Below are 27,200 nucleotides of genomic sequence, written 5' to 3'. Positions count from 1 at the left end.
AAAGTAGACTAAAATGAATTTAATTAATTTAATTTTTCCTTTTTGTATTTGGGTTCATCATGATTGAGCATCGAGTGCGAGGCTCATAGCTCTATATAATGATCTCGAACCACTGACTTTGGATCTCAGAATCCCACACACTCACTCCCCTTTCTTCCGATTTCATTTCGTCCTACTCTGCCTTTTCTCAAACGTCTCTGTTCTTCAGGTACGCCTTTCTCCACGCATCACATTCTGCCATTATACATTTGGGTTATTGCATTTCTGATTTCTGGCGAAATTTGGGTCTGTTTTGATGTAGAAACTGTTGGGTTATTCGTATTTACTCATTTCTCGTACTGGGTTTGGGGTTTGGTTTCAGAAATTCGTGTTTGTTTAGGATCTATTTTTTGTGTGGATCGTCCTTGAAATTGATGGATTCTTGTGGCTTTTCCCCCATTCCCTTCCCCTGTTTTCTGGATTTACCGGTGGTTGATGGTTTTTTGTTTTTTTTGGGTGGTGATTTCAGAGGGAAATTTGGTGTGAAACATGCCGAACCGAAATGTTGAGAAAATGGCATCGATTGATGCGCAGCTTCGGCTTTTAGCACCAGCTAGAGTGAGTGATGATGATAAATTGGTGGAGTATGATGCGTTGTTGCTGGATCGGTTCCTTGATATTCTTCAGGATTTGCACGGGGAGGATCTGAAGGAAACTGTAAGTTAGAACTGGGAATTTGACTTTGATTTGTATGGAAGGATGGATGAACAATTGTTTTGATTCATTTCACTTTCATTGTGAATCTATCACTATGGAACTTTTGATGTGAATAGGAAAGTAAAAGAAAAGATATGGATCTTTGTATTAATATAAAAAATGATTGTCATGACTTAGAACTTTATGTCATTTTGATCGCTGTTAGATTGATAGAGCTCCGTTGAAGATCAATGATTTCGAATGTCTGTAATTTCAGTTTAGTATCGATGTTTTTACCAATTAAAGCTTCTTTTCTTTATGTTTGATATTGACCTGAATCAAGCACATTATCAGAAAGGAAAAGAATCATGTTTCTCTTGCTCATCGAGTACTCTTGTTTGAAATCGATTGTGATCAGCTGTTTGACTTTTTATGTTTTGCATAATAGGTGCAAGAGTGTTATGAACTTTCTGCTGAATATGAAGGGAAACACGATCCGAAGAAACTCGAGGAGCTCGGAAATGTGCTGACTAGTTTAGATCCAGGGGACTCTATTGTCATTGCCAAATCTTTTTCCCATATGCTTAATTTGGCGAACTTGGCCGAGGAGGTTCAGATTGCTTATCGTCGAAGGATCAAACTGAAGAAGGGAGTTTTTGCTGATGAGAACTCTGCAACCACGGAATCTGACATCGAAGAAACTCTGAAGAAGCTTGTGGGGAAACTGAATAAGTCCCCTCAAGAAGTTTTCGATGCCTTGAAGAACCAGACTATAGATTTGGTCTTAACTGCTCATCCGACTCAATCAGTTCGTAGATCTTTGCTTCAGAAGCATGCAAGGTTGACTTATGAGCTACTCTGGATTGTTTTTATGTTTATTTTTATAGTTGACTTATGAGCTAGTCGGATTGTCAGTTCCAGCTAATTGGGAAATGCCAACTAACTCGTTCGTTCACTATGCAGGATACGGGACTGTTTAGTTCAGTTGTACGCCAAAGACATTACTCCCGATGACAAGCAAGAACTTGATGAGGCACTTCAGAGAGAGGTGAAAATTGCACTCCAATTATCTGTCGCTGCTGTTTTCTATTTTCTTTCTCTATCCTGATAAAGAACGCTCGAATGTCTGAATTTGCAAACTGCTACCTATTTATTATTATTGGAAATCATACTTGATAGCTGCATGCCACTGGAAATAATAATTGATAGATGTATGCTGTGACATTGTTGCAACGTGACTTGGTATAATTAACTGAACACGACACATTCGAAACTTTTTGATCTTGACGATCATGAATGTTTGCCTTTTCCGAATTGTAGATTCAAGCTGCATTTCGTACTGATGAAATCCGTAGAACTCCTCCTACCCCACAAGATGAAATGAGGGCAGGAATGAGCTACTTCCACGAGACAATTTGGAAGGGTGTTCCTAAATTTCTGCGCCGTGTTGATACTGCTTTAAAAAACATAGGGATCGATGAACGTGTTCCTTATAATGCACCACTAATTCAGTTTTCATCTTGGATGGGTGGTGACCGTGATGGTACATTATCTTTTTCCGCACTGATGATACCTCTGGAAATTGTAGCTGCTTCTAAGTTATTAGCTTTTCGTTTGATCGGTCCACAGGTAATCCCAGGGTGACACCGGAGGTTACAAGGGACGTCTGTCTTCTTGCTAGAATGATGGCTGCTAATCTGTACTACTCACAGATTGAGGATCTCATGTTTGAGGTATTTACACCTTTTGCATTATGCAATAGGCAATGTAAGGGACCATACTCAATCATATTTGTCTGCAGTTGTCTATGTGGCGTTGCAGTAGTGAGCTTCGTGAGCGTGCAGACGTGCTTCATAATTCATCAAGGAGAGATGCAAAACACTATATAGGTAATCAATCACGACGTCTCTTCTATAACAGAAGAAAAAGAGTTTGTGAATGCATTTATTTTTGCTCGAAATTTATCTCATAGAGGAGATCACAAGTTTGGTGCTAATGAATTTAGATTCTTTTTTGTTTGTATAGAATTTTGGAAGCAAGTTCCTGCCAATGAACCCTACCGAGTGATTCTTGGCGACGTAAGGGACAAGCTTTATCAGACGCGTGAGCGTTCTCGCCATTTGTTAGCTAATGGATATTCGGACATCCCAGAGGATGCGACTTTTACAAATGTTGAGCAGGTTACCTCTTCTTGGATCTTCAAAATGCCTTTTTTTATTTTTTTTTTGGCACGACGATGGTTTAATGTAATGCAAATATTTGATATTATTACCACTGAACTGCATAGGCAGATTACTTATAAAGTCATGAACATTTCCCAACTTTTGCAGTTCTTGGAACCTCTTGAACTATGCTACAGATCCCTCTGTGCTTGTGGTGACCGACCGATTGCTGATGGCACCCTTCTTGATTTTTTGAGGCAAGTGTCCACTTTTGGCTTGTCACTTGTAAGACTTGACATCAGGCAGGAGTCAGATCGTCACACTGACGTTTTGGAAGCCATTACTCAGCATTTGGATATTGGTTCCTACAAAGAATGGTCCGAGAAACAGCGACAAGAATGGCTTCTATCGGAACTTAGTGGCAAACGTCCTCTTTTTGGTCCTGATCTTCCTACAACTGAAGAAATATCTGATGTTTTAAACACGTTCCATGTCATAGCGGAACTTCCTTCTGATAACTTCGGTGCATATATCATTTCCATGGCCACTGCTCCGTCTGATGTTTTAGCAGTTGAGCTATTGCAGCGCGAGTGCCATGTTACGCAACCGTTGAGAGTTGTTCCCCTGTTCGAGAAGCTTGCAGATTTGGAGGCTGCACCAGCAGCCCTTGCTCGCCTCTTCTCGATAGATTGGTACAAAGACCGAATTAATGGAAAGCAAGAAGTCATGATTGGCTACTCGGATTCTGGTAAAGATGCTGGACGGTTCTCTGCAGCCTGGCAGTTGTACAAGGCTCAAGAGGAGCTTATAAAAGTTGCAAAGCAATATGGTGTGAAGCTAACTATGTTTCACGGTCGGGGTGGCACCGTTGGAAGAGGAGGTGGACCTACTCATCTTGCTATTTTGTCCCAACCACCTGAGACAATTCATGGTTCGCTCCGTGTAACAGTACAGGGGGAAGTTATTGAGCAGTCCTTTGGAGAAGAGCACTTGTGTTTTCGAACACTCCAACGTTTCACTGCTGCAACACTTGAGCATGGAATGCACCCTCCAGTTTCACCAAAACCTGAATGGCGTACACTGATGGACGAAATGGCTGTTGTAGCGACAGAAGAATACCGTTCCATTGTCTTCCAAGAACCACGATTTGTCGAATATTTCCGCCTTGTAGGATTTCTTCTGCCGACTCTCATAATTTCATTCTTGAAATCTACATTGACTTTGTGATGTTTTTAACTTAATATTTTGTACTCATGATTTTAGGCTACACCTGAGCTTGAGTATGGTAGGATGAATATTGGAAGCCGTCCATCAAAACGAAAGCCAAGCGGGGGTATCGAGTCACTTCGTGCAATCCCATGGATCTTTGCATGGACACAGACGCGATTTCATCTTCCAGTTTGGTTAGGCTTTGGAGCAGCATTCAAGCATATTATTCAGAAAGATGTTAAGAACCTTCAAATGTTGCAGGAGATGTACAACGAATGGCCCTTCTTTAGGGTCACCATTGATTTGGTCGAAATGGTGTTCGCTAAAGGAGACCCTGGCATCGCAGCGTTGTACGATAAGCTCCTAGTTTCGGAGGACCTCTGGCCATTCGGACAGCGCTTGAGAGCCAACTATGAAGAAACAAAGAGCCTTCTACTGCAGGTAAATTTTGGCCATTTTCCGTTCAATCACACAACGTCTTCTTCATTCAATCATAGTTTAATCCTTGTGCTTTGTAGATTGCTGGACACAAAGATCTTCTTGAAGGGGATCCTTACTTGAAGCAAAGACTCCGTCTCCGTGATTCATACATCACGACTCTGAACGCTTGCCAAGCATACACACTGAAACGAATCCGTGATCCGAACTACCACGTGACAACGCGTCCACACATTTCAAGGGAAATAATGGAAGCAAGCAAACCAGCAGACGAACTGGTGAAGCTAAACCCGAAGAGCGAGTATGCACCTGGGCTAGAGGACACTCTGATCTTGACCATGAAGGGTATTGCTGCTGGAATGCAGAACACTGGTTAAGCTAAACAGGAGTAGAGCAGCATGAAGGCTATGCTGCTGCCATAAGTTGTTTGTTTTTGCTGGTTTCGTGCAAGATATAAGTGTTGGCATGAAAGAGAAGGCTCATAATTATGCAATCAGAAGTGGATGTTGTTTAAGTTAATCCAGCTTTTGGTGAGGAGTTCTTGAGTGACTGTGACTGAGTCCTTTGCTGCTGCATGATCAACACTACTGTGGCCCAAATAGTAGAGTGGCACAGTGGATTATGTTGTTGCCTTGCAAGGCGTTTGAAGTTTAAATAATTGCATTAATGCTGAAACAGTCCTTTTGTGATCCTTTTTTCTTATCACTTCTCTTCACTCTACGTTTGATCTTGCTATTTATTTTCTTCCATTGCCATTTCATCCCATTCTAAGGTTCAATCTACCTTCTCCATTTGTCTTTTAAGAAGGAAAACTGTCCAAAGAAGTAAATTACTCTTTCTATGTTTGGTGTTACGGTTGTGTGGGACAGCGATCATGCAGCCCTTGTTCTAGCCCAGCGAATAAGTTAGTTCGTGGACAATGTATGCTTGAATCTCGAGTCACGTTTTCGAGATATGTTTTAGAGATTCTTGAGAAGAGAGGAGTCGACCCATATATCCTCCTAAGGAGAAGTTGGATCTACATTGGATCTCACCCAAATCGAAAGTTGGATCCCACAAGTAAATAGAAAGTTGGAAAGTATGGTTTCAAACCTTGGTTCAAAGAGAAGTAGGCCATGCTAATGTGTCTTACATAATCCACATCTCAGGGTCCAAGCGCAGATGAGCACATTAGATGATCCACATCTCAGGGTCTAGGCGATGATGAGCACATTGGATGATCCACATCCCAGGGTCCAGGCGCTGATGAGCACATTGGATGATCCACATCTTAGGGTCAGGCGCTGATGAACACATTGGATGATCCACAACTCAGGGTCAAGTGCTCATCCACATCTCAGGGTTAGGCGCTGATGAGCACATTGGATGATCCATATCTCAGGGTCAGGCGCTGATGAACACATTTAACTATCCATGTGGCTAAGAGCGACGCAATTATCAGGGGCGCGCTCTACCACTGAGCTAATAGCCCGTTGTACAGGCCTCTCGCTGGGGCCCGCTATGCTAAAAGCGAGAGAAACCCCATCCCTCGTTTACGGGAAATGTTTTAGAAAACGTGAACAAGGAAATACCTAATTCAAGATAAGAAGTGGCAACTAGCATGTAAAAGAAGTTTGGAATGAGCATGCAGCCATGAACAACATGTCCTAGACAAGCAGGACCACGACATCTAACATGCGACCATAACACGCTTTGGACAAATATGACCGTGACACGTGACTACGTTATATAATCTTTTCATTTGCATTTACTCTTTAGTTAATGGGTTATGTTTGTTTAATTTATATATATTATATATAGAATCTAAACAAGATGCTCGCAAAAGACATTCTTAAGACTTCGATGTTAAGCAAAGCACTCGACTTTCGAACACCGTATTAAACCAGTCTCTCCGATTTGCCACACTCCCAACGGCGAAAAGGAAATGGCTCTAGAGATGCGGCAGAGGCGGCCCCTCACCTCCGACACTCCGCCGTCCACGGCGGCTTCTTCTTCCTACTCTAAGTCCGTTAAGCCAGGCCGATCGAGCACCACTGAAGACGATGGCAAAGGAATCGGGTGGTTCTTCCCACTTTTTGCTCTGGGGCTTCTCAGGTACATGAGTGCCACATCTAACATCATTCACGACTGCGACGAGGTTTTCAATTATTGGGAGCCCCTCCATTTCCTTCTCTACAAATCTGGCTTCCAAACTTGGGAATACAGGTTCGTACTCCAAATTCTCCCTTCATTCATTCTAAGCTCTAACTGTTACGTTTTTTAGGGTTGATTTCTTCCTTGTTGGCATCTTTCACTGTTGGTGCATTGGGTTTCTTTCTTACCCTAATCGTTCTCTTAGTTTTCATACTGTGAAAACGTTGCGTTTTCGTTGTTGTTTCCCAGTGGCTTGAGCTGGATAACATACCATATAGCAGTTTTTTTTTTCTCTTTTGGTAGAACCAAAGTATTGAATTACAATAACCAACGATATGTTAATCGAGGAATAAGGCAAAGATGCCATGATTTGATGGAGTATGTGTGGTTCTAATGGCCTTGGAATGTAAAATCCTGCTGAATGTGTGAATTAGGTTACTCGCATTTTATGGCTGTTCTATTGGCATGACTTGAACACACACCACACACACATAATTCATATGGTTTCCTATATGTTCAAGTGCATCCTTAATCAAATGATGTATATTTTGTTATTCATCAAATGATGAAAACTCTTCCTAACAAACGCGTTATAAAAACCTTGAAAGAAAGTCCGAAAGGAAAAACCCAAAGAGGATAATATCTACTAGTGGTGGACTTGTGTGAATTATGTTACTCACATTTTATGGATGTTCTATTGGCATGACTTGAACACACACACACATACATATTTCATATGATTTCCTATATGTTCAATTGCATCATTCATCAAATGATGTATATATTGTTATCATTCTTGGCTTTCATTTGAAGATGGGTCTAACTCTGGTAGAGCAGCTATTTGGAGTTAGACATCAGATTTTGATGTACTTAGAAAAAGACTAGTAAGAGTGAACATTTACATGAGGTTGATTACGTTCAACGAGATCTTGTTTAATTTGTATGTTCCCCGAAACTATGCTCTCTTGCAGTTCTGAGTTTGCGCTTCGGTCATATTTATACATTGTTCTCCATGAACTAGTGGGCAGACCAGCTGCGTGGCTGTTTTCTGAGGATAAAGTAAGGGGTCATTCTGTCTCAGTTGTTATTTCATGTAGATCCAGATATGTCTGGTTTTAATCTCTCTTTAAATTGCAGGTGAGAGTATTCTTTGCTGTAAGACTTTTCCTTGGTCTTCTATCTGTTATTTCAGAAACAGTTCTTGTTGTGGCACTCTCTAAGAAGTATGGGAAGCGCCTTGCCACTTATACTCTTGCAATGTTATGCTTGACCAGTGGTTGTTTCTTTGCTAGCACTAGTGAGTAACTTCTGAAAGGCCATATTAATGTTTTCTTGACTTAATTAAATATTTTTTTGTTTAATCTGGAATTGCCTCAGTATTTGGTGTTGTTGCCTCGTTTTACAGGTTTCTTGCCTAGTTCCTTCTCCATGTATGCTGTTTCTTTGTCATCTGGGTTATTTCTACTTGAGAAACCTGCTCCAGCAGTTGCTGTCGCTGCTGCTGGTGTAATTCTTGGCTGGCCGTTTTCGATCTTGGTTTTTCTTCCAGTCACACTTTATGCTTTACGCAGCAAATTCAAAGAGGCGTTTCTTGCAGGGGCTCTAACATCCATAATTCTCCTTGTATGTCTTCTCAAGTAATTTTATTGTGTTATTTATGATCTTTTGTTTAATGGAAGATTTTATTAAGAGCACGAGGATAAGGTACTTCTTGATTCTGTTCATATAAAATATGTTAAAGGGTGCTCAAGCTCCTATGGCTTGGCTTGTAGGCCTTCTCGCTGCTTGTTGACTACTACTACTATAAAAGGTGGACATCATCTGTGCTAAATTTGCTGATATATAACGTCTTGGGCGGTGGTGAAAGCCACTTGTATGGAACCGAAGGACCATTGTTCTATCTCAGAAATGGATTTAACAACTTCAATGTTTGTTTCGTTCTTGCATTGCTCTTTCTGGGAATTTTACCAATTTCAAGGAAAAAGTATGTGCCGGACTTGCTTGTGGTCATCTCACCTATTTATATTTGGCTTGGATTCATGACATTGCAGCCACACAAGGAGGAAAGGTTTGATACTTTTACTTCTTTATTGTATAACTTCCTTGAAATTATGGTTCGTTCTCTTAAAAGTGTATGCATGGTGTCTAGAAACCCAAAAGATGATTCGATTGAATACCACTTTTTCTGCTTGGAACTTCTGGGCTGTTGAAGTTCTGTAAAGATTTTCCCTTTTGATTTTAAGTTGAGGATGAAAAGATAAACGGTGCTAGATATTGTGCTCTGTTAGAAAGAGTACTCCCCGTTTCGAATTTGATTATATTGAATTTGAAGGCTTCATCTAGCATTCCTAATCAATATTCTTTGTTGAAACACTTCCTGAAATACGTTGCTGGTGGCATATATTTGGTGTCTTCTCCTGATATCACATTGCTGCTGCAGATTCCTTTATCCAATATATCCTCTTATTTGTGTTGCTGCTTCAGCCGTCATCGAGTGCTTTCCAGATTTTTTCAGAGATAAATACAATCCACATGATAATTCTGTACTCGTCGTGGTGAGTATCTACCATCCCCTCCGTTTTCGGATTTTATTACGATATCATTTCCCTCTATTTAGTTAGTTAATTTGCTTTACAGATAGCAAAAGTTCTTAGACCCCTTGCTCTTGGCCTTATCCTTTGTGCATCCCATGCTCGTACATTTTCATTGATTAATGGTTACTCTGCTCCGCTGGAGGTTTACAAGGTCTTGGCTCACCACGAGGATATAAGACCAGGTTAGATATATTATCTGTTCTTTTGAGGTTAGTTGAGCTTGACAAGATGCTAATCTTTGTTGCAGCTTCTCCTATTAGTCGCAAAAGTATCGGGAAATTGTAAATTCGTTTGGATAAAGAATTTTTTACTCTGCATATCACTTCTTTCAGGTTCCACAATTTGTGTTGGGAGCGAGTGGCATCGTTTTCCATCATCATTTTTCATTCCTGATTACGTGCAAGAAGTAAGATGGATCGACGATGGGTTCCGAGGTCTTCTTCCTTTCCCGTTTAATTCTACCTTGGGAGGGACTGCAGCTGCTCCACCATACTTTAACAACAAGAACAAGGCATCAGATAAGCAATATGTACTAACTCCAGATCCTGAAAGGTTTTTTCACCCTTAATTTTACGCATGGTCTTTTACTGAATCCCTTTTGTTTCGTGATGATAAACTTCACAGCTCCGAGATCTCGATGAATGCACCTTCCTTGTCGAGCTTCAACTCGATAGACCGTATGCTTCTCGTGGAAGTGACACATTGAAGTGGGAGGTAAAAGTCCGTTTTCTCTTGCCTTGCTGCTAATGTAGGATTTTACTGAGACATTTTTACTTGCAGGCTATTGCAGCATGGCCTTACCTGGACAGGGAGTTCTCACCGCCATTTTATCGGTCATTTTTCATTCCCTACTTCTGGCAGACTAAAAATGCTTTTGGAATGTACAAGCTGCTTAGGAGAATAACAAAGTAATTCTCCATATCTTACGATGTCTCCAACGTTCGTCAAGCAGGCTAGAAACTTAGCTTATAAGAGAGTTTGCCAAGAATTTTCCCTTGTGATCTTCATGCCTGCCATGCCACCAAAATTCAGAAAAAAAATCTTTCAGATCCGAGGGTGGTAATTTATTCGGTAGAACTTTCTCTTTGTTGATCTTTTAGCGTTATGTGGGTAGAAATTCGAACATCTAATTTGTTTGGATGTGTAATATCTCATATAGTTGAACTATACTTAGATTAGTTGATCTTGAATCATTCCGTTATGGACTACCGTACTCTCAGCCTCCAATGTCGCAATTATTTTATTTTATTTTTGCAATTAAAGCGTGCAAAAATGACTATTTTTTCCTTATAAAAGTTAATATTTTATCTGTCAAGCAATTTCATTAATAATTGTAGGCCACTTATACTAACAAAGAAACCATGAGGTGGATATATATATAATTTTGTATCGAATAGATTTTAATCCAGTAGTTACTATAACTTTCAATTTTGAGTTATAAATCTTTGCCATATGTCTAGAAAAATGATGATATTACATAATAATCAATTTTGTCTACTAAAACCCGAACTTGATCCCTTCACTCTTAATATTGTGTTGAGTTGATCTGTACATTTTTAAAGTCAAGAAATCGAGCAGACGAAATCTACTAAATTTTTAAAGAATTTGAATGCTATCCTAAAAAGGCAATTTCTGTTCATGATGGCAAAGAAAATCAAGTAGAGAGGGAGCACCTTGTATTTAGACTTCCTCCTAGCAGGATTTTGAAGAACTTGAATAAAAGGGAAGAGGGGAGAGCAGTTTTATTTGAATTACAGGCATGCAGGAATCCCTGAAGAACTGACACAACAGCTTAAACATTCAGTAGATACCATGAACATCATTGTAAACGTCCACCATTGCCATGGAAATTTGAATCTAAAGAACCAGGAATCGGCCATCTTCTAAACCTAAAACCTCCAGCTGATTCCATTTTCTTCTTGCCACAGATTTTCTTCACATCATCATAAACAATGATGTAGTTTGAGCTGCTTATGTTCCTGGAATAACAGTGTTCATCACCATGGAATCTGTAATCCTGCTGCGTACTTCCCAACCCACTTGCCACCAAATGGCCCTTCACCACCATTCTCCCCTGCCCATTTTGAACATTCTTGACAGAGCTCATAAATGATCCTACCCCATCACTCTTCTTCTCATTGAATCCCAATGTCAAGTTAGCTAATGATTCATAACTTCCATTTCCTCCATCTTTGATGTCAGAGTACATGTAAAGAGGGAAAGTTTTCAGAGATTTGAATGAATAAACAACAGAAGATTTCTTCTTGGCATGAACACTACAATTGAATTGAATCTCCTGGTTCACAATCTGGCTGTTCCCATCATTTCCCATCACCATTGAGTTACTATATCTAAGATCTTGGTTTGTTTCAGTTGTGACAATTCCAAGAGACGATTTCACCCATCCACTTGACGATACCGATCGGGTTACCTTTGTCAAAAACGCTCCGTCTAGACCTGTAAAGTTTGAATTCATCGAAACGGAACAGGGTGAGACAACGTGATTCAAGAGCTTTCCTTCGGTTTTTGCAGTGTGTTCATCCAACCAAAGATGAAGGTCTGCATTGATGTACCATACATTTAAACCATGTGTGACACTGAATCCAAAGGTGTGAAGCTTTCCATCTAACAAATGGCCTAAAAATGGTGTGAGTTCTATGTCATAAGAGGGTAGATTGAAGGAACCAATTCCAGATATTGGCCTCCAAAGAAGGGGATTCACACCTCCTGTAAAGATAACAGTAAAAGGCCAAATGGCTCCAACAATCTCATCATCAAGACTAACTAAAACCTCCCTAAAAGGTCCATTTCCAGGTGAATCAGTGAGATTGTTTGTGGTAATGTAATCATTTGGAAGATTTGAGTACCAGAACTCATCGTTTTCATGAAAAGACACATAAACTTCCAACACAGCCCTGTAAACATTTTGGGGAATTTCAAAGTTCTTCAACTGAACATCAGTTGAATTCTTAACATGAAACCATAATCCATCATTCAGTGGCAAATTCCGGGAAATAGGTACGATTAAATCAGCCCTAGAATCAGAATCATAGCCAGACGCAAATTTTGGAGAAGACAGTATATTATCACCATAATCATTCTCTTCAGGATAAAAATGGATATGAACTTTCACATGGTATATTCCAGTGTATGTCTTATCGATAATGTTACCTAAATAAACAGCCAGAGTTTGATTCTTCAAGAGCAACGAATAATACCTCGTAATGTCCTTCTGAACTGTCCAAACGATCCCCGTAGCCCTAGGCTCCGCCGTGCAGCTACGAAGAATCTCAACACCGCTAAGCCAAACGCCGAAGATTCGATCGAATTGCCTTCCTCGTGGTGAAGAACGAGGAGAGAGCAGGGTTTGGCCTTGGGCGTGTCAATGGGTTTGGTGACTTCGAAGAAGACGGTCGGTGGAGTAGAATGGTTGGCGATTGTTGCGAGGTCGGAGTCGTAAAGCAGATCCGGTCGTCGGAGGGTGGTTTTGTGAAGATTGGCGTCGGAATGAAAGGGGAGGAGGAGGAGGAGGAGAAAGAGGAGGGATATGAAAAAGGGAGATGAAGGAAAAGAAGCCATTAATGGCGGGGTAGAGTGGATTGTTACGACTCTTCTGGCTGGGTTTTTATGGAAGATGAATCGAGAAGCCATTTTTTCTAACTTTGGAAGAAAATTTATGCTTTTTCTTACCCCAACCATTGCAGCGTAAGCGATTTAAACCAATCAAACTGTTAATGAACTGTTGCAAATGTGATCATCTGTCGTAACCAGTAACCAACAGATAAAGATTTGAGACATTTTCCATATGTATACCAAACACCATCTAGAAATGTCTCAAATATGGAAAATTATGGTGACTATTTAATAAAATCAAAGTAACAAATTATGGGATGATAATTGATGTCATATCTAATAACACAAATAAAAATGTTGCACTAAAAATAATTATATGAACTCCTCGTTTTAATATGAACGGTATGCACCTACAAACACTCTTAGAATACTTAAAAAATCATTTAGGACTTTAAATGGTCAAAAGATTTGATAAAGAATTCAAAATTAAGGTTGAGATGTTGGAAACCAAATGATAATGGGGAAGAGATTATTTTTTTTTTTTGACTATCAAGAAATGAGAGAATGAATCATTCAATCTGTTTCAAAGTTCATCAAAGGATTCGGTTTAGAACAGAAATTTGACCAGAATCTCCATTTAATAACAAAACTTCCAAGGGAATATAAGGGGTAGCAATGGACGATCCAAACCTGGAGGATGGTTGCAGTAGTTTGCTACCCGTTGCACATCGAATGGTTCGGAGTCGACCACCTGTTCTCATCTGCCATATCTGCCGTAGATCACACAAATCATTTTCAGTCACTTGGGAGAAGCCTAAGCCTATTATGCTTATATAGAACCAAAATGCCCCAACCATAACCCAGATTCATGTATACGAAGCAGCGGGATAAGCGCGTAAGGTAGCTTACATATATATCCATGGATCTAGGAACTTTTGCTCGTACAAATGCAAAATTATAAACAAAAAGAGCATTTTTTTTATCCTAGTGTGGAGGGTAGGCTCCTTAACTGTAACAGCCCAAACCCACCGCTAACCGATATGGTCCTTTTTGGGCTTTCCCTTTCGGACTTCCCCTTAAGGGTTTTAAAACGTGTCTGCTAGGAAGAAATTTCCACACTCTTATAAAGAATGTTTCGTTCTCCTCCCCAACCGATATGGGATTTCACGATCCCCACCCTGCTTCAAGGCCCAACATCCTCGTTGGCACTTGTTCACCTCTCCAATCGATGTGAGATCTCATAATCCACTCCCTTTCGAGCCCCAGTATCCTCACTGGTACTCATTCCTCTCTCCAATCAATGTAGGATCTCACACTAAATGTAATGTTATCCACTAAGAACTAAGAAGGTTGTGTTTTATATTCAAACCAAGAAGGTTGTGTTTTATGTTCGAACTAAGAAGGTTGTGTTTTATACTCGAATGGTGCAAATCATATTAACTTTCATGTCAAAGTCTGACATTGGGAAGTCTAAACGAAAGATGATTGTGAAGAACGTTCAAAAGAACACTTGAACAAATGTAAAGAGTAAACTCAATTTGAGTGAAAAAAGTACCTCAACTATCCCCTTTCTTGGTGCATGAATAGCCAAACACAAGCAGTAATCATTCTTTGCAGGTTCATACTCTATGGAATTAGAACTTGATGATGCAGTATCTCTATTGATCAACATCTCCATGAACAGACAGTTAGCATCACGATATCCCTGTATTTCATTTGAAGGAGTTTGTTTAGGAGAAAGAGGAACCAAATGTTAATCGCGGGTTCACTTTGAAACATTCGAGCAGAGATTGTGAAATGATATATCAAGTAAAAATAAAAAGGATGACCTTCCATAGCCGAACCACCACAAGAGCTTGCGTGTCCAGGAGCAATATTCGACCCAGTGAATCGGTAACTGCTGCCAAAGTACCGCTTGGAGACAAAGTCAGTTTCTCACCCTTTCTTGGATGGTCCTTCAAGCACGTCAAAGGAGAGGCTGCAGCAATCATGATGCCAAGAAGTTCCTAAAGATTTTGTAAAAATTGTGCAATAGCTTATGCGTAGCTGTTAGAACACTCGAGCAACATGTATCTAACAGTGGCCTGAACTCAATACTAAGCACAGAACTCATAAAGATAAAGAAGGAGAAAGAAAACCATAATGAGCAGAAGTTACCAACAATAACAAATACCGCACTTGAACTAAAAATGCTCATAATAAACCTTTAAACCAGTATCGTATGATAAACTAAGTATTTAACTTCTTAGATATTATTCGCTTTGGCCTACTACGTATCGCCGTCAGCCTCACGATTTTAAAACGCAACTGCTAGAGAGAGTTTTTCACACCCTTATAAGAAATGTCTCATTTCTCTCTCCAACCGATATAAGATCTCACAATCCACCCCCTTTCGGGGCCAGCTTCCTCATTGGCACATTACCCAATGACTAGTTCTGATACCATTTGTAACAACCCAACCCAACCCAACCCAACCCAACCCAACCCAACCCCACCCAACCCCACCCCACCCCTAACAGATATTATCAGCTTTGACCCGTTACGTATCGCCACCAGCCTCACGGTTTTAAAACACGTCTACTAGAGAGAGGTTTCTACACCATTATAAGAAATGCTTCATTCCCCTCTCCTCCCAATGCAAGATCTCACAGTTCACAATCGCAAATACAGAATTTAATATCTTTGTACATCAAGGTTGCTTGAAAAAATAATTCGAGCGAAACGAGTCATAGAATCTTAGGAAATCGATAGTTAGTAAGCATGCAGATAGATGTATTATGTACATGCATTATAATGATCAATTACTAGAATCAACACGCACCTCGAGCAAAATCTTGACCCTTCGGATCTGGCTTTTTAGATGTTTTTGGTTCACTTTGCCAAATCATTTTCGAAAACGAAGCTATTGTTGAAAATGTTGCAGGGACAACTTTTGATAAAATGGCTCCAACTAAAGACCTGCTCTTGTCTTCAGAAAGTCTTTTTACATGATGCCACCACAAAGTATACAAAATGTAACAATAATTCCCTTGTACACAACAACTTGAGACCCATAAATAGCAAAAGAACAGACAAACTGACCTGAATGCTGAAATAACAGCATCTTTTCCAACAGTGACTGCACAAAAATAACGTTCACTAGACTGCCCAACAATAAAAGCAGCTGAATTCAAATACCAGCATAATTTCAGAGAGCTTCCACGACATAAGCACTGCTCCTAGAAACAATCTCATAGTTTTTCCCATGAAATAAAGAGGCCATCTTTTTACCTGGAGTTCCATCAATGGCGGAGGCATAACACCGATGATTGCTGCATCGGCACAAGAACCGTATTTGCTGACATTCCATACTTGATAGGCTAACTTTTCAAAAGAATTTCCAGAATCCTCCATATCTCGACTGTCTGATTTTGGATCCCGAAAACGTGCCTTTGATTCTTCAAACCATTTTTGCAGTGTATTCTGTGACCAAAGCATGTGTCAGGCTATGTTATACTAGTCCAAAACAAATCAAGATCCATAAAGGCAGAGGCAATGTTTCCTTAAGTTTGAAGCACAGAGGTTATGATAAAGAACATATCTGGCTGTAGAGCACAGAGGTTATGATAAAGAACATATCTGGCTGTAGAGCACAGAGGTTATGAACAATTATCTCAACAGCACAAGAATCTAAAACTAAGCTATTTTTTTCAAGATCAAGTTCGTATATTCAAGCTTTAATAACTAAGGAAGGCAGCAAGAACCTGAATATCAGATGCTTCAATGCGAGCAATTACACCGGGCATAGCAATCGAAACCTCCTCGAACGAAGATTCATGGGATGAGTCTCTCTTTGAACCATGAACCCTAATCTTTAGAATTCTTCCAGGATGGATCATCTAAAAACCCACAAATTGGCAGTAAAATCCATCAGCATTGAAAAATTGGAGCCATATTCGGTGTCCAAGAAAATCAAGTTCATAATACACTCTCAAATGATGTCAGGAAATTGCAAATTTTGTGAAATCTTGACGATATGAACGCCAACAATCATATTGGCATCTGGATTCTAAACTACCAAAACATTGTTCAAATAAATAAGAACATCTACCATTCCACCAGCATCTTCCCAGGTGAAAGATCATACAAAACCTATAAGCTAAACTATAATGCTTTCTTAGTCAAACCTTTCTGTTCATAGAAACCAGATTTTGATTTTTTTTTGTCATAGATTTAAGAACAGTGATCGCGCGATGATGAAATCAAAATCAGCATATCACGACAATCAAAAGGGGCTACCTGCTTGAGAATCAAATCCCCATTGGAGGAGTAAATCAGCAAATACCCACAAGAAGTCCCGACCAAAAGCACCTTAAATTCATCGAACACCAACCATTCTAAAGCGGAGATGTACTCCGCTTTGATCGGAGACAAATCAGAAGGCCTGATCTTCACCTTATATCCATCGGAACCCGCCCAACCAAGAATAAGGATGATAGATCGATTGGCCAGCGCCAGAAAGTGCGAGTCGAGGGCGCATATAAGATTAGGGTTGTCGACGAGCCAGCCTTCCTTCCCAGAGCCAAAATCATCAAGCTCCTCGCAAGTTATGCAGCCCAACACCGTCGTGTAGGGTCGTCTCGCCATTGCCGGGAAGAAAAAACCTTGAATCCTTTGCTTTAATGGCGATGAAATTGAATCTGAGCTAGGGCCCATAAAGATGCCGCGAAATAATTAGAAATTAGAACTCAATTATCGTTATCATTTATTTGGAAAATTAATTAAAAAATGGAACATTAAAAAATGTTGTAAATAAATACACATCAACGTTATCTTCTTTGTTCTGTTTCAAGGTTTCCAAAACTGTCAAAAATGGCCACTTCACAGTTCCCTCTCTGTAAAACCCTAAACCCTTCATCGCCATTCCTCCACTCCACCTCCCTCACACCATTTTCCAATCCTCTTCTTCAAACCCTAACCCTAACCCTTAAATCCCATAAAACCCGTAAGCCACTCTCCATTATATCCGGTCTTCCAAATGCTTCCGTTCTTCCGATTTTTCGCCAAATTTCGCAGTTTCCATTTGCAAACTCCCGTCCAGACATTCGTACATTCGCCGGCCGGAGCAAGAAGAAGGGTGGAGGGACTTCTCCCGGCCGGATAGAAGGCAACGCCGAGTTCCGGCGGAAATTGAGGAACAATGTCCGTCGGAAGAGCCAGAAGCCCGCCGAGTCCCATTTCTACCGCCGTAAGAACTCGAACAGCAATTACGCGGATAACTTCAGTGAGGATGAGCTTCAGCAGATTGGCCTTGGCTACGATCGGATGGTCCGTTTCATGGAAAAAGACGACCCGAATCTGCGCCATCCCCACGACTGGTACAAGTACGGCGAGTTCGGCCCGTACTCGTGGCGTGGAGTCGTCATCGGGGAGCCTATTCGTGGTCGGTTTACGGACGAGCGAGTTACGATGATCCGCGAGGTTAAGGATCACGAGGAGTGGGAGAAGATCGAGCAATCAGAAATGGCTTCTGATTTCAGCGAGGGATTGCAGCGGATGGACAGGAACAAAGGGTTTCGGCACTTTTGGGTGTTCGTGAGGCACCCGCGGTGGAGGATTTCGGAGCTGCCATGGCAGCAGTGGACTTTGATTGCAGAGGTTGTGCTTGAAGCTGGTAAAGAAGAAAGGTTGGACAAATGGAGCTTGATGGGTCGGCTTGGAAACAAGTCAAGAAAGAATATAACTCAATGTGCAGCGTGGATGAGACCTGATATCATATATGTGAAAAAACCTGTTTACCAATGCAGATTTGAGCCTCAGGCAGAGTTTTTCCAGGCGTTAATGCCATTTCTCGATCCCAAAACAGAGCAAGATGTTCTGTTTGAGTTGCAGGATGATGAAGGAAATGTTGAATGGGTGACATATTTTGGTGGGCTGTGTAAGATTTTGAGGGTAAATCCAAAGGCATTTGTGGATGATGTTGCAAATGCATATGAGAAGCTGAGTGATGAGAAGAAATCCAAGTGTTTGGAGTTTCTTTTGACTAACCACCCTGTTCCACTGCTGCATCCATATACAAAAGAGTGGAAAGCTAAGTTAGAGGAGGAGGAGTTGGGCTGTGATGCCCCAGACGACGACGACGACAACAAGAATCGACCCAGTGACGAAAATGTGATCATGGAGTGGATTGAGACTGATGATGACAATGACCATGACTATGAAGACGAGGCCGAGGATGTGGTGATGGAGACAAACGAAGAAGCGGAGGACGAGGAAGATGGAGGAGAGCATCAAAACGAGGAAGAAGATGAGGATTATTGGGATGAACGGTTCAGGAAGGCGATAAGTAGTCCAGAAGAACTGGAGAAGCTGTTGAAACGCAGTGAAGAAGCGAGTGATGAATTTTACGAGAAGCAGAAGGGGCGGAATATGGGAAGTAGGAAGGCCATGGAAGATGATGGGGATGAGACAGAATTGAGAGGGAAGAGAGCAAAAGTGAAACCAGAAGAATGGGAACGTATAGGGTATGGGCCATGGAGGAAGAAGATAAAGAAAAGCCAAATTCCTCCAGAGCTGTTCTTGAGATCTACAGTCAGGCCTTTCACTTACAGAAACCTTGTGAAGGAAATTGTATTGACAAGGCATGCCATTTTGGAAGGTGAAATCGGGGTATGATCTCATCTCATTTCATTTTCAGAATAGAATACAAAAGTTCATAGGTTTGTAAAATTTAGTTCTAAAAGATGTGCCTGAATTCACAATCCTCCACTGAAGTAATTCATTACAAAGCTATTGCTACTACACAGTTTTCTTCTTGTTCTAGGCTGGTGAAAGGTAAATTAAATTATTCCTCAACAAAAATTTCTTCAGGAACATAAAACTTCAACCCAATGGCCTGCAAAATGGCAATAAAACAAATTCAAGATGTTGGCCTGGGCTATGTTATTGCTGTTAGTATGAGAAATTAGTGGTACCTGGGCGAATCTGAGATCAGCATCACTGTGATCCTTACCTCTCCCAGCTGCATCCCCCACATAAAAACATCTGTCAACAGGAACCAGGACAGGATAAGCATAGTTCATTAGTTAAAATATTAAATCTTCTTCCAAATGAAGGATAATGAGGGAGAGTGAGAGAAATAACTGGTCTAGATTAATGGGGATGCCGCCATTGAAGTGGTTCTCCATGATCTGCCACATCCCAGGTTTCGGTTTTCTGAAGGGATCCTCTTCGGATTTACCCGATCCGCTTCCAATTCCACAGGCAACAAACACCTGCATCCACAGGCAACAAAACAACACCATGCGCTCACAATTCAACATGGCTGCAATTGCAATGTGTCTTCTGGTGAGTCTGGTCTGGTATTTACCTGAACTGGGACATTGACTCGACTAATAAAACTATCAAGACGCCCAAGTTTGGAGTCCACAGCGACCTGTCTCTTGTTCTTCCATCTCTCAATGTTGGATTCGTTCGTAAATATTACCTGCTTATAGTTATAGTAATGAATAATATTTTCGAGAGCCATTAAGCATGATTCATGGAGGAAGATTGACCAACCAGCTTGTAGCCTTCATTATACAAGCTCTGGAGTTTTTGTGGAATCGAAGGGTACATCAGAGACCATGCCTCGGCACCTACTCTGAAATTAAAACGCCCCAATTGCGAGGATAATGTTATTGAAAAGACTTGGCTAGTGTTTACTTTCTAAGAAAAAATTGCTTCTGAACTATAACCAAACCTTTCAAACTTCTGCATCAGAAAAAGCCTTACCTTTTGACAGATGTGTTTGCTAGACAGCCATCAAAATCAAATGCAGCTATTTTACTTGAATGATGTAACCCATCATCCTGAAAAAACAAATAAATTGAAACAAATCCAGAGAGTTTCACCAGAAGAATTCAAGATTCTATTAAATTTTCATTCATAAGTGTTCATGTTGATCGATCAGAATCAACATGGTGGCTTATAACAATTTGCTTCTTTACCTGCTCAAGAAAGATGAGTGTCTGGAATGCCTTCCATTTAGGTAAAAGTGTAGCATCCTGAATCATTTAACAGCTTAGTTATGTATGCATCATGCTTAGGACTACGTAAGAGCAAAATAATGTCCCCGACACCACAGCTTAAAAGGAAATGTCGTCGGGGCCCCTAAACTAGCTATGCTTAAGTGAGTTCATGTAGCTAACAATCCATTTCAGTAAAGGAAAAGGGGTAAAGGCAGCTAGTAACGAGAATGAAACAGTAATTGGATCCTACCTTATACTTGGTCTTTATGTTGGAAGCTGAAAGGACAAGGTCTAACTTTGGCAGCAAACTAGAGGCAGACAACTGCAAATAATAGAATCGATAGACAAAATGGTATTATATTAGATAGCTTTACACTTTTGCTAGTAAACATGCAGAACAGAACTATAGATTCATTAAAGAATAAGGAAGTACAAAATGGGGAACATAAGAGAGCATAGAATAGATATCTAGAGACAATAAACAAGAAAGCAAGTGCTGCAGCCAGAATAAGCAAGGAAATCATATAGGATGAAGATTTGAGCAAAGTTAACGAGATGAGAAAACCAATTCAAAATCCAGATTGTTAGGCAATAAATGATTGTTGTGAGATCCCAGATCGATTGGAGAGAAGAACAGAACATTCCATACAAGGGTGTGAAAATCTCTCCCTCACAAACACATTTTAAAACCGTGAGGTGTCGGCGATACATAACGTGTCAAATCGGACAATGTCTAATTGTGGCGGTCTCGGGTTGTTACAGATTGGTATTAGAGTCAGAAATTGAGCGGTGTGCCAACAAGGACGCTGGCCCCCAAGGGGGTGGATTGATCCCACATTGATTGGGGAGGGAAATGAAACATTTCTTATGAGGGTGTGAAAATCTCTTCCTAGTAGACACGTTTTAAAACCGTGATATTGACGGTGATACGTAATGGGCCAAGGCGGACAATATCTACTAGCGGACGGATTTCATTCCACTTTCCAACTCAGTAGCTAAACCAAATTATGTCTTTCAGTTTTAGATGGAAATCAAAAAAGTATGACTTCAAATGGATATGAATTTTCAGAAAAATGATTCCAACAGTTGCTACAACAAGAAATCTACAGCAGCATTTCGCATTGTTCAGTACATCAAGGACTAAAGAGAGGGAGGAACCCCCAATATAATTTGAAAATACTGAAAACGCTCTGCAAAGGGCATCAGTTTCCAGATGCATACCTCGACTTTCTTTTGATCTCTTTCTTCAATGCCATCTTCTTCATCCTCATCCCTTTTGCGGACCTGTTTATTGAAGGTGCATTGAGTAGCCAAAATGAAAAGATTATAGACACATAAACCATTGAATCAAAGAGAACATTCAACCAAACAATGTATAATGATCGCTCAAATGACACCCAGTTCATGAAAACCTAACATTAAATCAATCCAGACCCAAACTGGAACTGATGGGCATAACAGTCACCTTAGATTCATGGCTTCTGCTAACTAATTTCTTCAGAGCTTCCTGGTCATCCCCCTGTAAAGAAAAGCAAACAAAACCAAGCAGATGGAATGAACACAGTTTGAGTCTTAGAAGCATTTTATCAAACAGGTAGTGAACCCTGTAAAAAAACAACATCTCTTTCACTGGATGAGCAGTCAACGTTTCCCCATTTCAAAGAATCGAAAACAGACACCACTGAAGTTTTGTATTCGAACATGCCTTCAAGAGCGCGAACCCATTAATCTGCTCGGCGGAAGAAACAGGGTCGGAACCGAAAGAAGCGCAATCAGAATGAAACCAACGGGTCATGTCGAATCCCCGCCCATCTCTGCTCACAAAACCCAACCTCAGTGCCTTTGCAGGAATGGTTTTGGAGCAGTTCTTGCATGTGGAACGATTCGACTTGGCGTACTCCGCAACAATTTTTACAGCAGATGTAGACATTGTTGGACCTTGAAAGAAAATACGGCGACTGTGAGAAGAGAAACGAGAGAAATGGCTCAGTGGGGAGTTGGGAATTTGAAGGAGGGAAGAAAGTATGTGGTTGTTACAGTAGGTCATATGACTGGTACGGACTGTGGAAACGATCGGCGTACGGACGGGGTTGATCGCACAAGGTAGAAGACGACGAGCGACGAAATTCTCCTTCCCAATTTTCTTAAACAAAGTTTAAGAACATTTAATATATATATATATATATATATATATATATATATATATATATATATATATATAATATATATATACACACACGCGGATTTCACATAAATCCTGCTGTGTTTGGCCAAAAGGATCATATTAACCTATTGTGATTTATAATCGGAGAGAATGAGACAAAAGCGATGATCCCCAACCTCCATTACTCTTGATTGATTTCGTCATCTTTCCACCAATGAATCCTTACTCCGAGGAAAGACTCACCGAAGAGGTTCTCTATCTCCACTCTCTGTGGCGGCGAGGTCCGCCGAGGGGCCCTAAGCCCACTCGCTATTATTTATCCACCGCCGTCGCCGCTGCTACGAATAAGAGACCCAGAGACCCGAAGAATCGAAGGCAAAAGAAGAAGAAGTCACGCCCCGAGCCATTACAAGACACCGGCCCCGAATGGCCCTTCCCGGAGCCAGTTCAAAATCAGCCCTTGACGTCATCTGGGTGGCCGCCGATGCCCTGTGCTACTCCGGCGGCTCGGCTGGTGTCGTCTGAAGAGCGAGCAAATCGTGTGGCGTTGCAATTGCAGTACAATGGTATCGAGGCTTGCCGGAGATTTCTCACTAGAAATGCCGATTCTGGGAGTGATGAAGAGGTGGAGGAGGAAGAGGGGAATGATGGGGAGATTATGGAAAGTGAAGAGTATAAATTCTTTTTGAATCTGTTTATGGAGAATGACGAACTTAGGGGCTATTACGAGAAGAATTCTGAAGATGGGTTGTTTTGCTGCTTGGTTTGTGGTGGAATGGGGAAGAAGAAGTCTGGGAAAAGGTTTAAGAACTGCATTGGGCTTGTTCATCATTCGAATTCGATATCCAGGACGAAGAAGAAGGTGGCTCATAGGGCTTTTGGACAGGCCATATGCAGGGTTTTTGGTTGGGATATTGATCGACTTCCGACCATTGTGTTGAATGGCGAGCCTCTCAGTCGATCATTAGCCCATTCTGGAGATTTCAAGGTACTTCACTGGTCTGCTCATATGTTTAAAGTTCAACTCCTTTATAATGGCATTCAATACAAAATTGCTTTCGATTATAATGTATTGTAGGATCAGCCAGAGGAAGATCAGGTGGCTGAAGAACATGATTCTTGGGTTCAGATTGAAAATGTAGCCATTTCAAATGATGATATTGATATGAAGAATGAACAGAAATGGGAGGAAGAAAAGACAGCTGAAGAATCGATTTCTGGCGAGGTTAGTTCATGTACTTCCTTTATATGAATCAGTTGAGGTGTTCTTGATGATCATGCAATTGTCTTGTCTTATGTTCATTAGAAAACGATGATTCCTCGGCAGTCGTAACCAAATGCCGAAAACGTGTAGTTTCTGCTGATGAGCTGATACAGTTGAATGTGTTGCAGGTACCCGAGTCGATTATGGAAGCATGTGAAGAATTTTTTGCTGCCTTCTTGACATCTATGGCTGACGACGATGTTAGCGAAAACAACGCAATCGAGGAATGCGAAGAGTTCAAATTCTTTTTAAAGCTGTTTATTGAGAATGAAAGCTTGAGAAGATATTACAAGAACAAGTATGATGATGGAGAGTTTTCCTGTTTAGTTTGTAAAGGAGCAGGAAAGAAAACGTTGAGGAGTTTTAAGACGTGCGTTCGCCTTCTCCGACATACAACTTATACTGGGAAGAACAAAACAGGGAATAAACGGGTTAAGCCTCACATTGCTAAGATGTTGAAAATTAAGATGCTGGCTCATAGAGCATATAGTTTAGTTATATGCCAGGTTCTTGGTTGGGACATAGAAAAGCTTCCTGCAATCGTGTTAAAAGGCGAAGGCCATGGTTGTTCGTTAACGAAGCTAGACGTGTTGAAAGTATGCTAAGTCATTTGATCAATCTCTTCCTATGCTCGAACTTCCGTGTTCTTGATTCATACTAACAATGCTGGAATTGCAGGACGACCCAGTTGGCAATGCAGGTGATAATACGAACGAAGTAGATGATCCTGTGAAAGATGACTCTACTGAGATCGACTAAGTCCACAACCAATCCGCCGGATGATACCGGAGAAGATGACTCGAAAAAGGTTAGTGAATTGCAGGGTGAATCTGTTGGTAATATGAATGAACTGTTCTTGTTCTTGTTGTTTCCGTGTTAGACTGGTAGATGAAGGTTTTGTGGGATTTTGAGTGTGAGATATGATATTTAGGCCTATTCAAAAGAAGCCCAGTTTGCTCCCATTTTCTCCCCCCATGCCCTTCATTCTATTGGGTTCTCATGAATCTTGAAGTACGGTTGGGATGGAAAGAATAGGTTGTTGATAGATGCAAAGCTAGGAGTCTCATGTTGGTTTCTCATGGTCACCTTTAAAATTTCAATTCGTTTATATGACTTCATATCCTACTAGGAGAGATTTTCATACCCTTATAAAAAATGTTTCGTTCCCCTCTCCAAATGACGTGGGACCTCACAATCCCACTCCCCTTGGAGCTCAACGTCCTTACTGGTATATTGCCCAATGTGTGGCTCTAATATCATTTGTAACAGTCTAAACCCACCGAGTAGATATTGTCCATTTGGTGTCAGTCTCATGATTTTAAAACATGTCTACTAAGGAGAGGTTCCACACCCTTATAAGAAATGTTTTGTTCCCCTCTCCAACCGATGTGGGACCTCATAATCCACCCCTCTTGGGACTCAACGTCCTTGTTGGCACACTGCCGGGTGTCTGGCTGCGATACCATTTGTAACAGCCTAAGCTTGCCGCTAGTAGATATTGTCTGTTCTGGCTTCAGCATCACGGTTTTAAAATGTGTCTATTAGGGAGAGGTTTCCACACCTTTATAAGTAAAGCTTTGTTCCCCTCTCCAACTGATATGAGACCTCATAATCCACCTCCTTGGAGCTCAACGTCCTCATTGGCTCACTGCACAGTGTGTGACTCTGATACCATTTTTAGCAGTCCAAGCCCACTGCTAGCATATTTTGTCCGCTTTGGCGTCAGCCTCACGGTTTTAAAGCGTGACTATTAGGGAGAGTGTGAATGTTTGATTAATCCACCACACCTAAATGGTGTGAAAGTTATCTTATTTATAATCAAATCAATTACAAGGATATGGAAATAACAATAAATGGAAAGATACATATGATAATAGGCAAATATTAGATATTTGCCTTATAATAAAATATAAAATATAATATATATATGGTAAACTATAATTTATTACTAAATATCCTTAACAGAGAGGTTTTCACACCCTTGTAAGAAATACTTTGTTCCTCTCTCCAAGCGATGTGGGACCTCACAATCCACCTTTTTTGGGGCCCAACATCCTCGCTGGCTCACCTCTCAGCGTCTGTCTTTGATACCATTTGTAATAGCCCAAGCCCACTTCTAACAGATATTGTCTGGTTTGGCTGGTAATGTATTGTCATCAGCTTTTAAAACGCGTCTACTAGGGAGAGGTTTCCACACCCTTATAAGAAATGCTTAGTTCCTCTCTCCAACCAACGTGGGACCTCACAATCCACCTTTCTTGGGGCCCAGCATCCTCGCTAGCTCACCTCTCGGTGTCTGGCTCTGATGCCATTCGTAACTAATCCAAGCCCACTACCAATAGATATTGTCTGTTTTAGCCCGTAACGTATCGCCGTCAGCCTCACAGTTTTAAAACGCGTCTACTAGAGAAAGGTTTTCACACCCTTATAAGAAACGCTTTGCTCCCCTCTCCAACCAACATGGGACTTTACAGAACTAATCACATGAATAATACTACATAAGAAGCCGCCATGTTTGCCATCTCACTAAGAACGATAACGTTAAATTCCCTATACTATGAACATTTCAATCGATTCATTGAATAATTGTATCATATCAACTTTCAATACTCAACTCTACAATGGAGATCACCATAATTAACACACCTCGTCTCTGCAGGTTTTGGCTTGGCCCCGAGCTCGTTAGAATCAAGTGGCTCTCTCATGGCGACTGAAGATGATGAGAGGAGCAGGGCAAGGATGATTCACAACGTAATAGGGAGGAGAGTTTCAGCTTCTTTCATTTCTAATTTTCTTTTCAAGTTCATTTCATTTATATCGAGTCGAATGAAATTATATGAATTTCGAACAAATTTAGATTGAAATTCATCGACTCCTGTTAATTTATGGTCAAAATTCATGAATCCCGACCACATTTCATTCCGAATTCATGAATCCCAACCATTTTCGACGCATATTTATAAATTTTGATCGAGATTATGGTTGTGATAAGTATCTTGA

General features: G+C 40.8%; 7 protein-coding genes across 9 annotated transcripts; 4 read left to right on the top strand and 3 right to left on the bottom strand.

Moving 5' to 3' along the window:
* The first annotated feature begins 101 nt into the window (after positions 1–101).
* Positions 102–5,186, top strand: LOC111476821 (phosphoenolpyruvate carboxylase). Its single transcript, XM_023120638.1, has 11 exons — positions 102–208; positions 509–696; positions 1,124–1,515; positions 1,639–1,723; positions 1,996–2,218; positions 2,305–2,408; positions 2,477–2,564; positions 2,701–2,855; positions 3,006–4,004; positions 4,101–4,487; positions 4,565–5,186. Exons 2-11 carry the CDS (start codon positions 529–531, stop codon positions 4,859–4,861), a joined length of 2,898 nt encoding a protein of 965 aa, XP_022976406.1. The 5' UTR covers positions 102–208; positions 509–528; the 3' UTR covers positions 4,862–5,186.
* Positions 5,187–6,302: 1,116 nt separating this feature from the next.
* Positions 6,303–10,430, top strand: LOC111476858 (dol-P-Man:Man(6)GlcNAc(2)-PP-Dol alpha-1,2-mannosyltransferase-like). The gene is made up of 10 exons (XM_023120695.1): positions 6,303–6,689; positions 7,589–7,676; positions 7,755–7,914; positions 8,023–8,240; positions 8,390–8,685; positions 9,058–9,172; positions 9,255–9,393; positions 9,544–9,740; positions 9,836–9,925; positions 9,992–10,430. Exons 1-10 carry the CDS (start codon positions 6,409–6,411, stop codon positions 10,121–10,123), a joined length of 1,716 nt encoding a protein of 571 aa, XP_022976463.1. The 5' UTR covers positions 6,303–6,408; the 3' UTR covers positions 10,124–10,430.
* A 493-nt stretch (positions 10,431–10,923) lies between these two features.
* LOC111476848 (peptide-N4-(N-acetyl-beta-glucosaminyl)asparagine amidase A) lies at positions 10,924–13,021 on the bottom strand. Its single transcript, XM_023120681.1, is given in 2 exon segments — positions 10,924–12,550; positions 12,553–13,021. Coding segments are annotated over 2 exon segments (1,878 nt in total). The 5' UTR covers positions 12,911–13,021; the 3' UTR covers positions 10,924–11,030.
* A 320-nt stretch (positions 13,022–13,341) lies between these two features.
* On the bottom strand, positions 13,342–17,499 carry LOC111476873 (rab3 GTPase-activating protein non-catalytic subunit). Its single transcript, XM_023120722.1, has 8 exons — positions 17,063–17,499; positions 16,528–16,662; positions 16,055–16,246; positions 15,866–15,927; positions 15,606–15,763; positions 14,614–14,762; positions 14,340–14,489; positions 13,342–13,554 (listed from the first exon to the last, which is right to left on the bottom strand). The coding sequence occupies exons 1-8, from the start codon at positions 17,477–17,479 to the stop codon at positions 13,378–13,380; spliced, it is 1,440 nt and encodes a 479-aa protein (XP_022976490.1). The 5' UTR covers positions 17,480–17,499; the 3' UTR covers positions 13,342–13,377.
* A 25-nt stretch (positions 17,500–17,524) lies between these two features.
* On the top strand, positions 17,525–19,564 carry LOC111476853. Its single transcript, XM_023120686.1, has one exon. The coding sequence runs from the start codon at positions 17,636–17,638 to the stop codon at positions 19,436–19,438; it is 1,803 nt and encodes a 600-aa protein (XP_022976454.1). The 5' UTR covers positions 17,525–17,635; the 3' UTR covers positions 19,439–19,564.
* LOC111476896 (polynucleotide 3'-phosphatase ZDP) lies at positions 19,436–22,910 on the bottom strand. Of its 2 annotated transcripts, XM_023120759.1 has the most exons (12): positions 22,810–22,910; positions 22,478–22,710; positions 22,238–22,291; positions 21,994–22,056; positions 21,023–21,094; positions 20,752–20,808; positions 20,537–20,613; positions 20,324–20,405; positions 20,133–20,249; positions 19,907–20,037; positions 19,738–19,807; positions 19,498–19,658 (listed from the first exon to the last, which is right to left on the bottom strand). In XM_023120759.1, exons 1-12 carry the CDS (start codon positions 22,817–22,819, stop codon positions 19,608–19,610), a joined length of 1,017 nt encoding a protein of 338 aa, XP_022976527.1. In that variant the 5' UTR covers positions 22,820–22,910; the 3' UTR covers positions 19,498–19,607. The 2 variants fall into 2 exon arrangements, with proteins under 2 accessions (XP_022976526.1, XP_022976527.1); XM_023120758.1 differs by having other exon boundaries at positions 19,436–19,658; positions 22,478–22,910.
* Positions 22,911–23,056: 146 nt separating this feature from the next.
* On the top strand, positions 23,057–27,130 carry LOC111476868. 2 transcript variants are annotated; one of them, XM_023120716.1, is made up of 5 exons: positions 23,057–23,924; positions 24,021–24,161; positions 24,329–24,796; positions 24,879–25,008; positions 26,860–27,130. In XM_023120716.1, the coding sequence occupies exons 1-4, from the start codon at positions 23,151–23,153 to the stop codon at positions 24,957–24,959; spliced, it is 1,464 nt and encodes a 487-aa protein (XP_022976484.1). In that variant the 5' UTR covers positions 23,057–23,150; the 3' UTR covers positions 24,960–25,008; positions 26,860–27,130. The 2 variants fall into 2 exon arrangements, with proteins under 2 accessions (XP_022976484.1, XP_022976483.1); XM_023120715.1 differs by having other exon boundaries at positions 24,015–24,161.
* The last annotated feature ends 70 nt before the right edge of the window (positions 27,131–27,200 follow it).

Source organism: Cucurbita maxima, unplaced genomic scaffold (assembly GCF_002738345.1).
Source record: "Cucurbita maxima cultivar Rimu unplaced genomic scaffold, Cmax_1.0 Cma_Scf00003, whole genome shotgun sequence".
Taxonomy (NCBI): domain Eukaryota; kingdom Viridiplantae; phylum Streptophyta; class Magnoliopsida; order Cucurbitales; family Cucurbitaceae; genus Cucurbita; species Cucurbita maxima.
The sequence above is the reverse complement of the archived record's forward strand: the minus strand, read 5'-3'. Positions and strand labels throughout refer to the sequence as shown.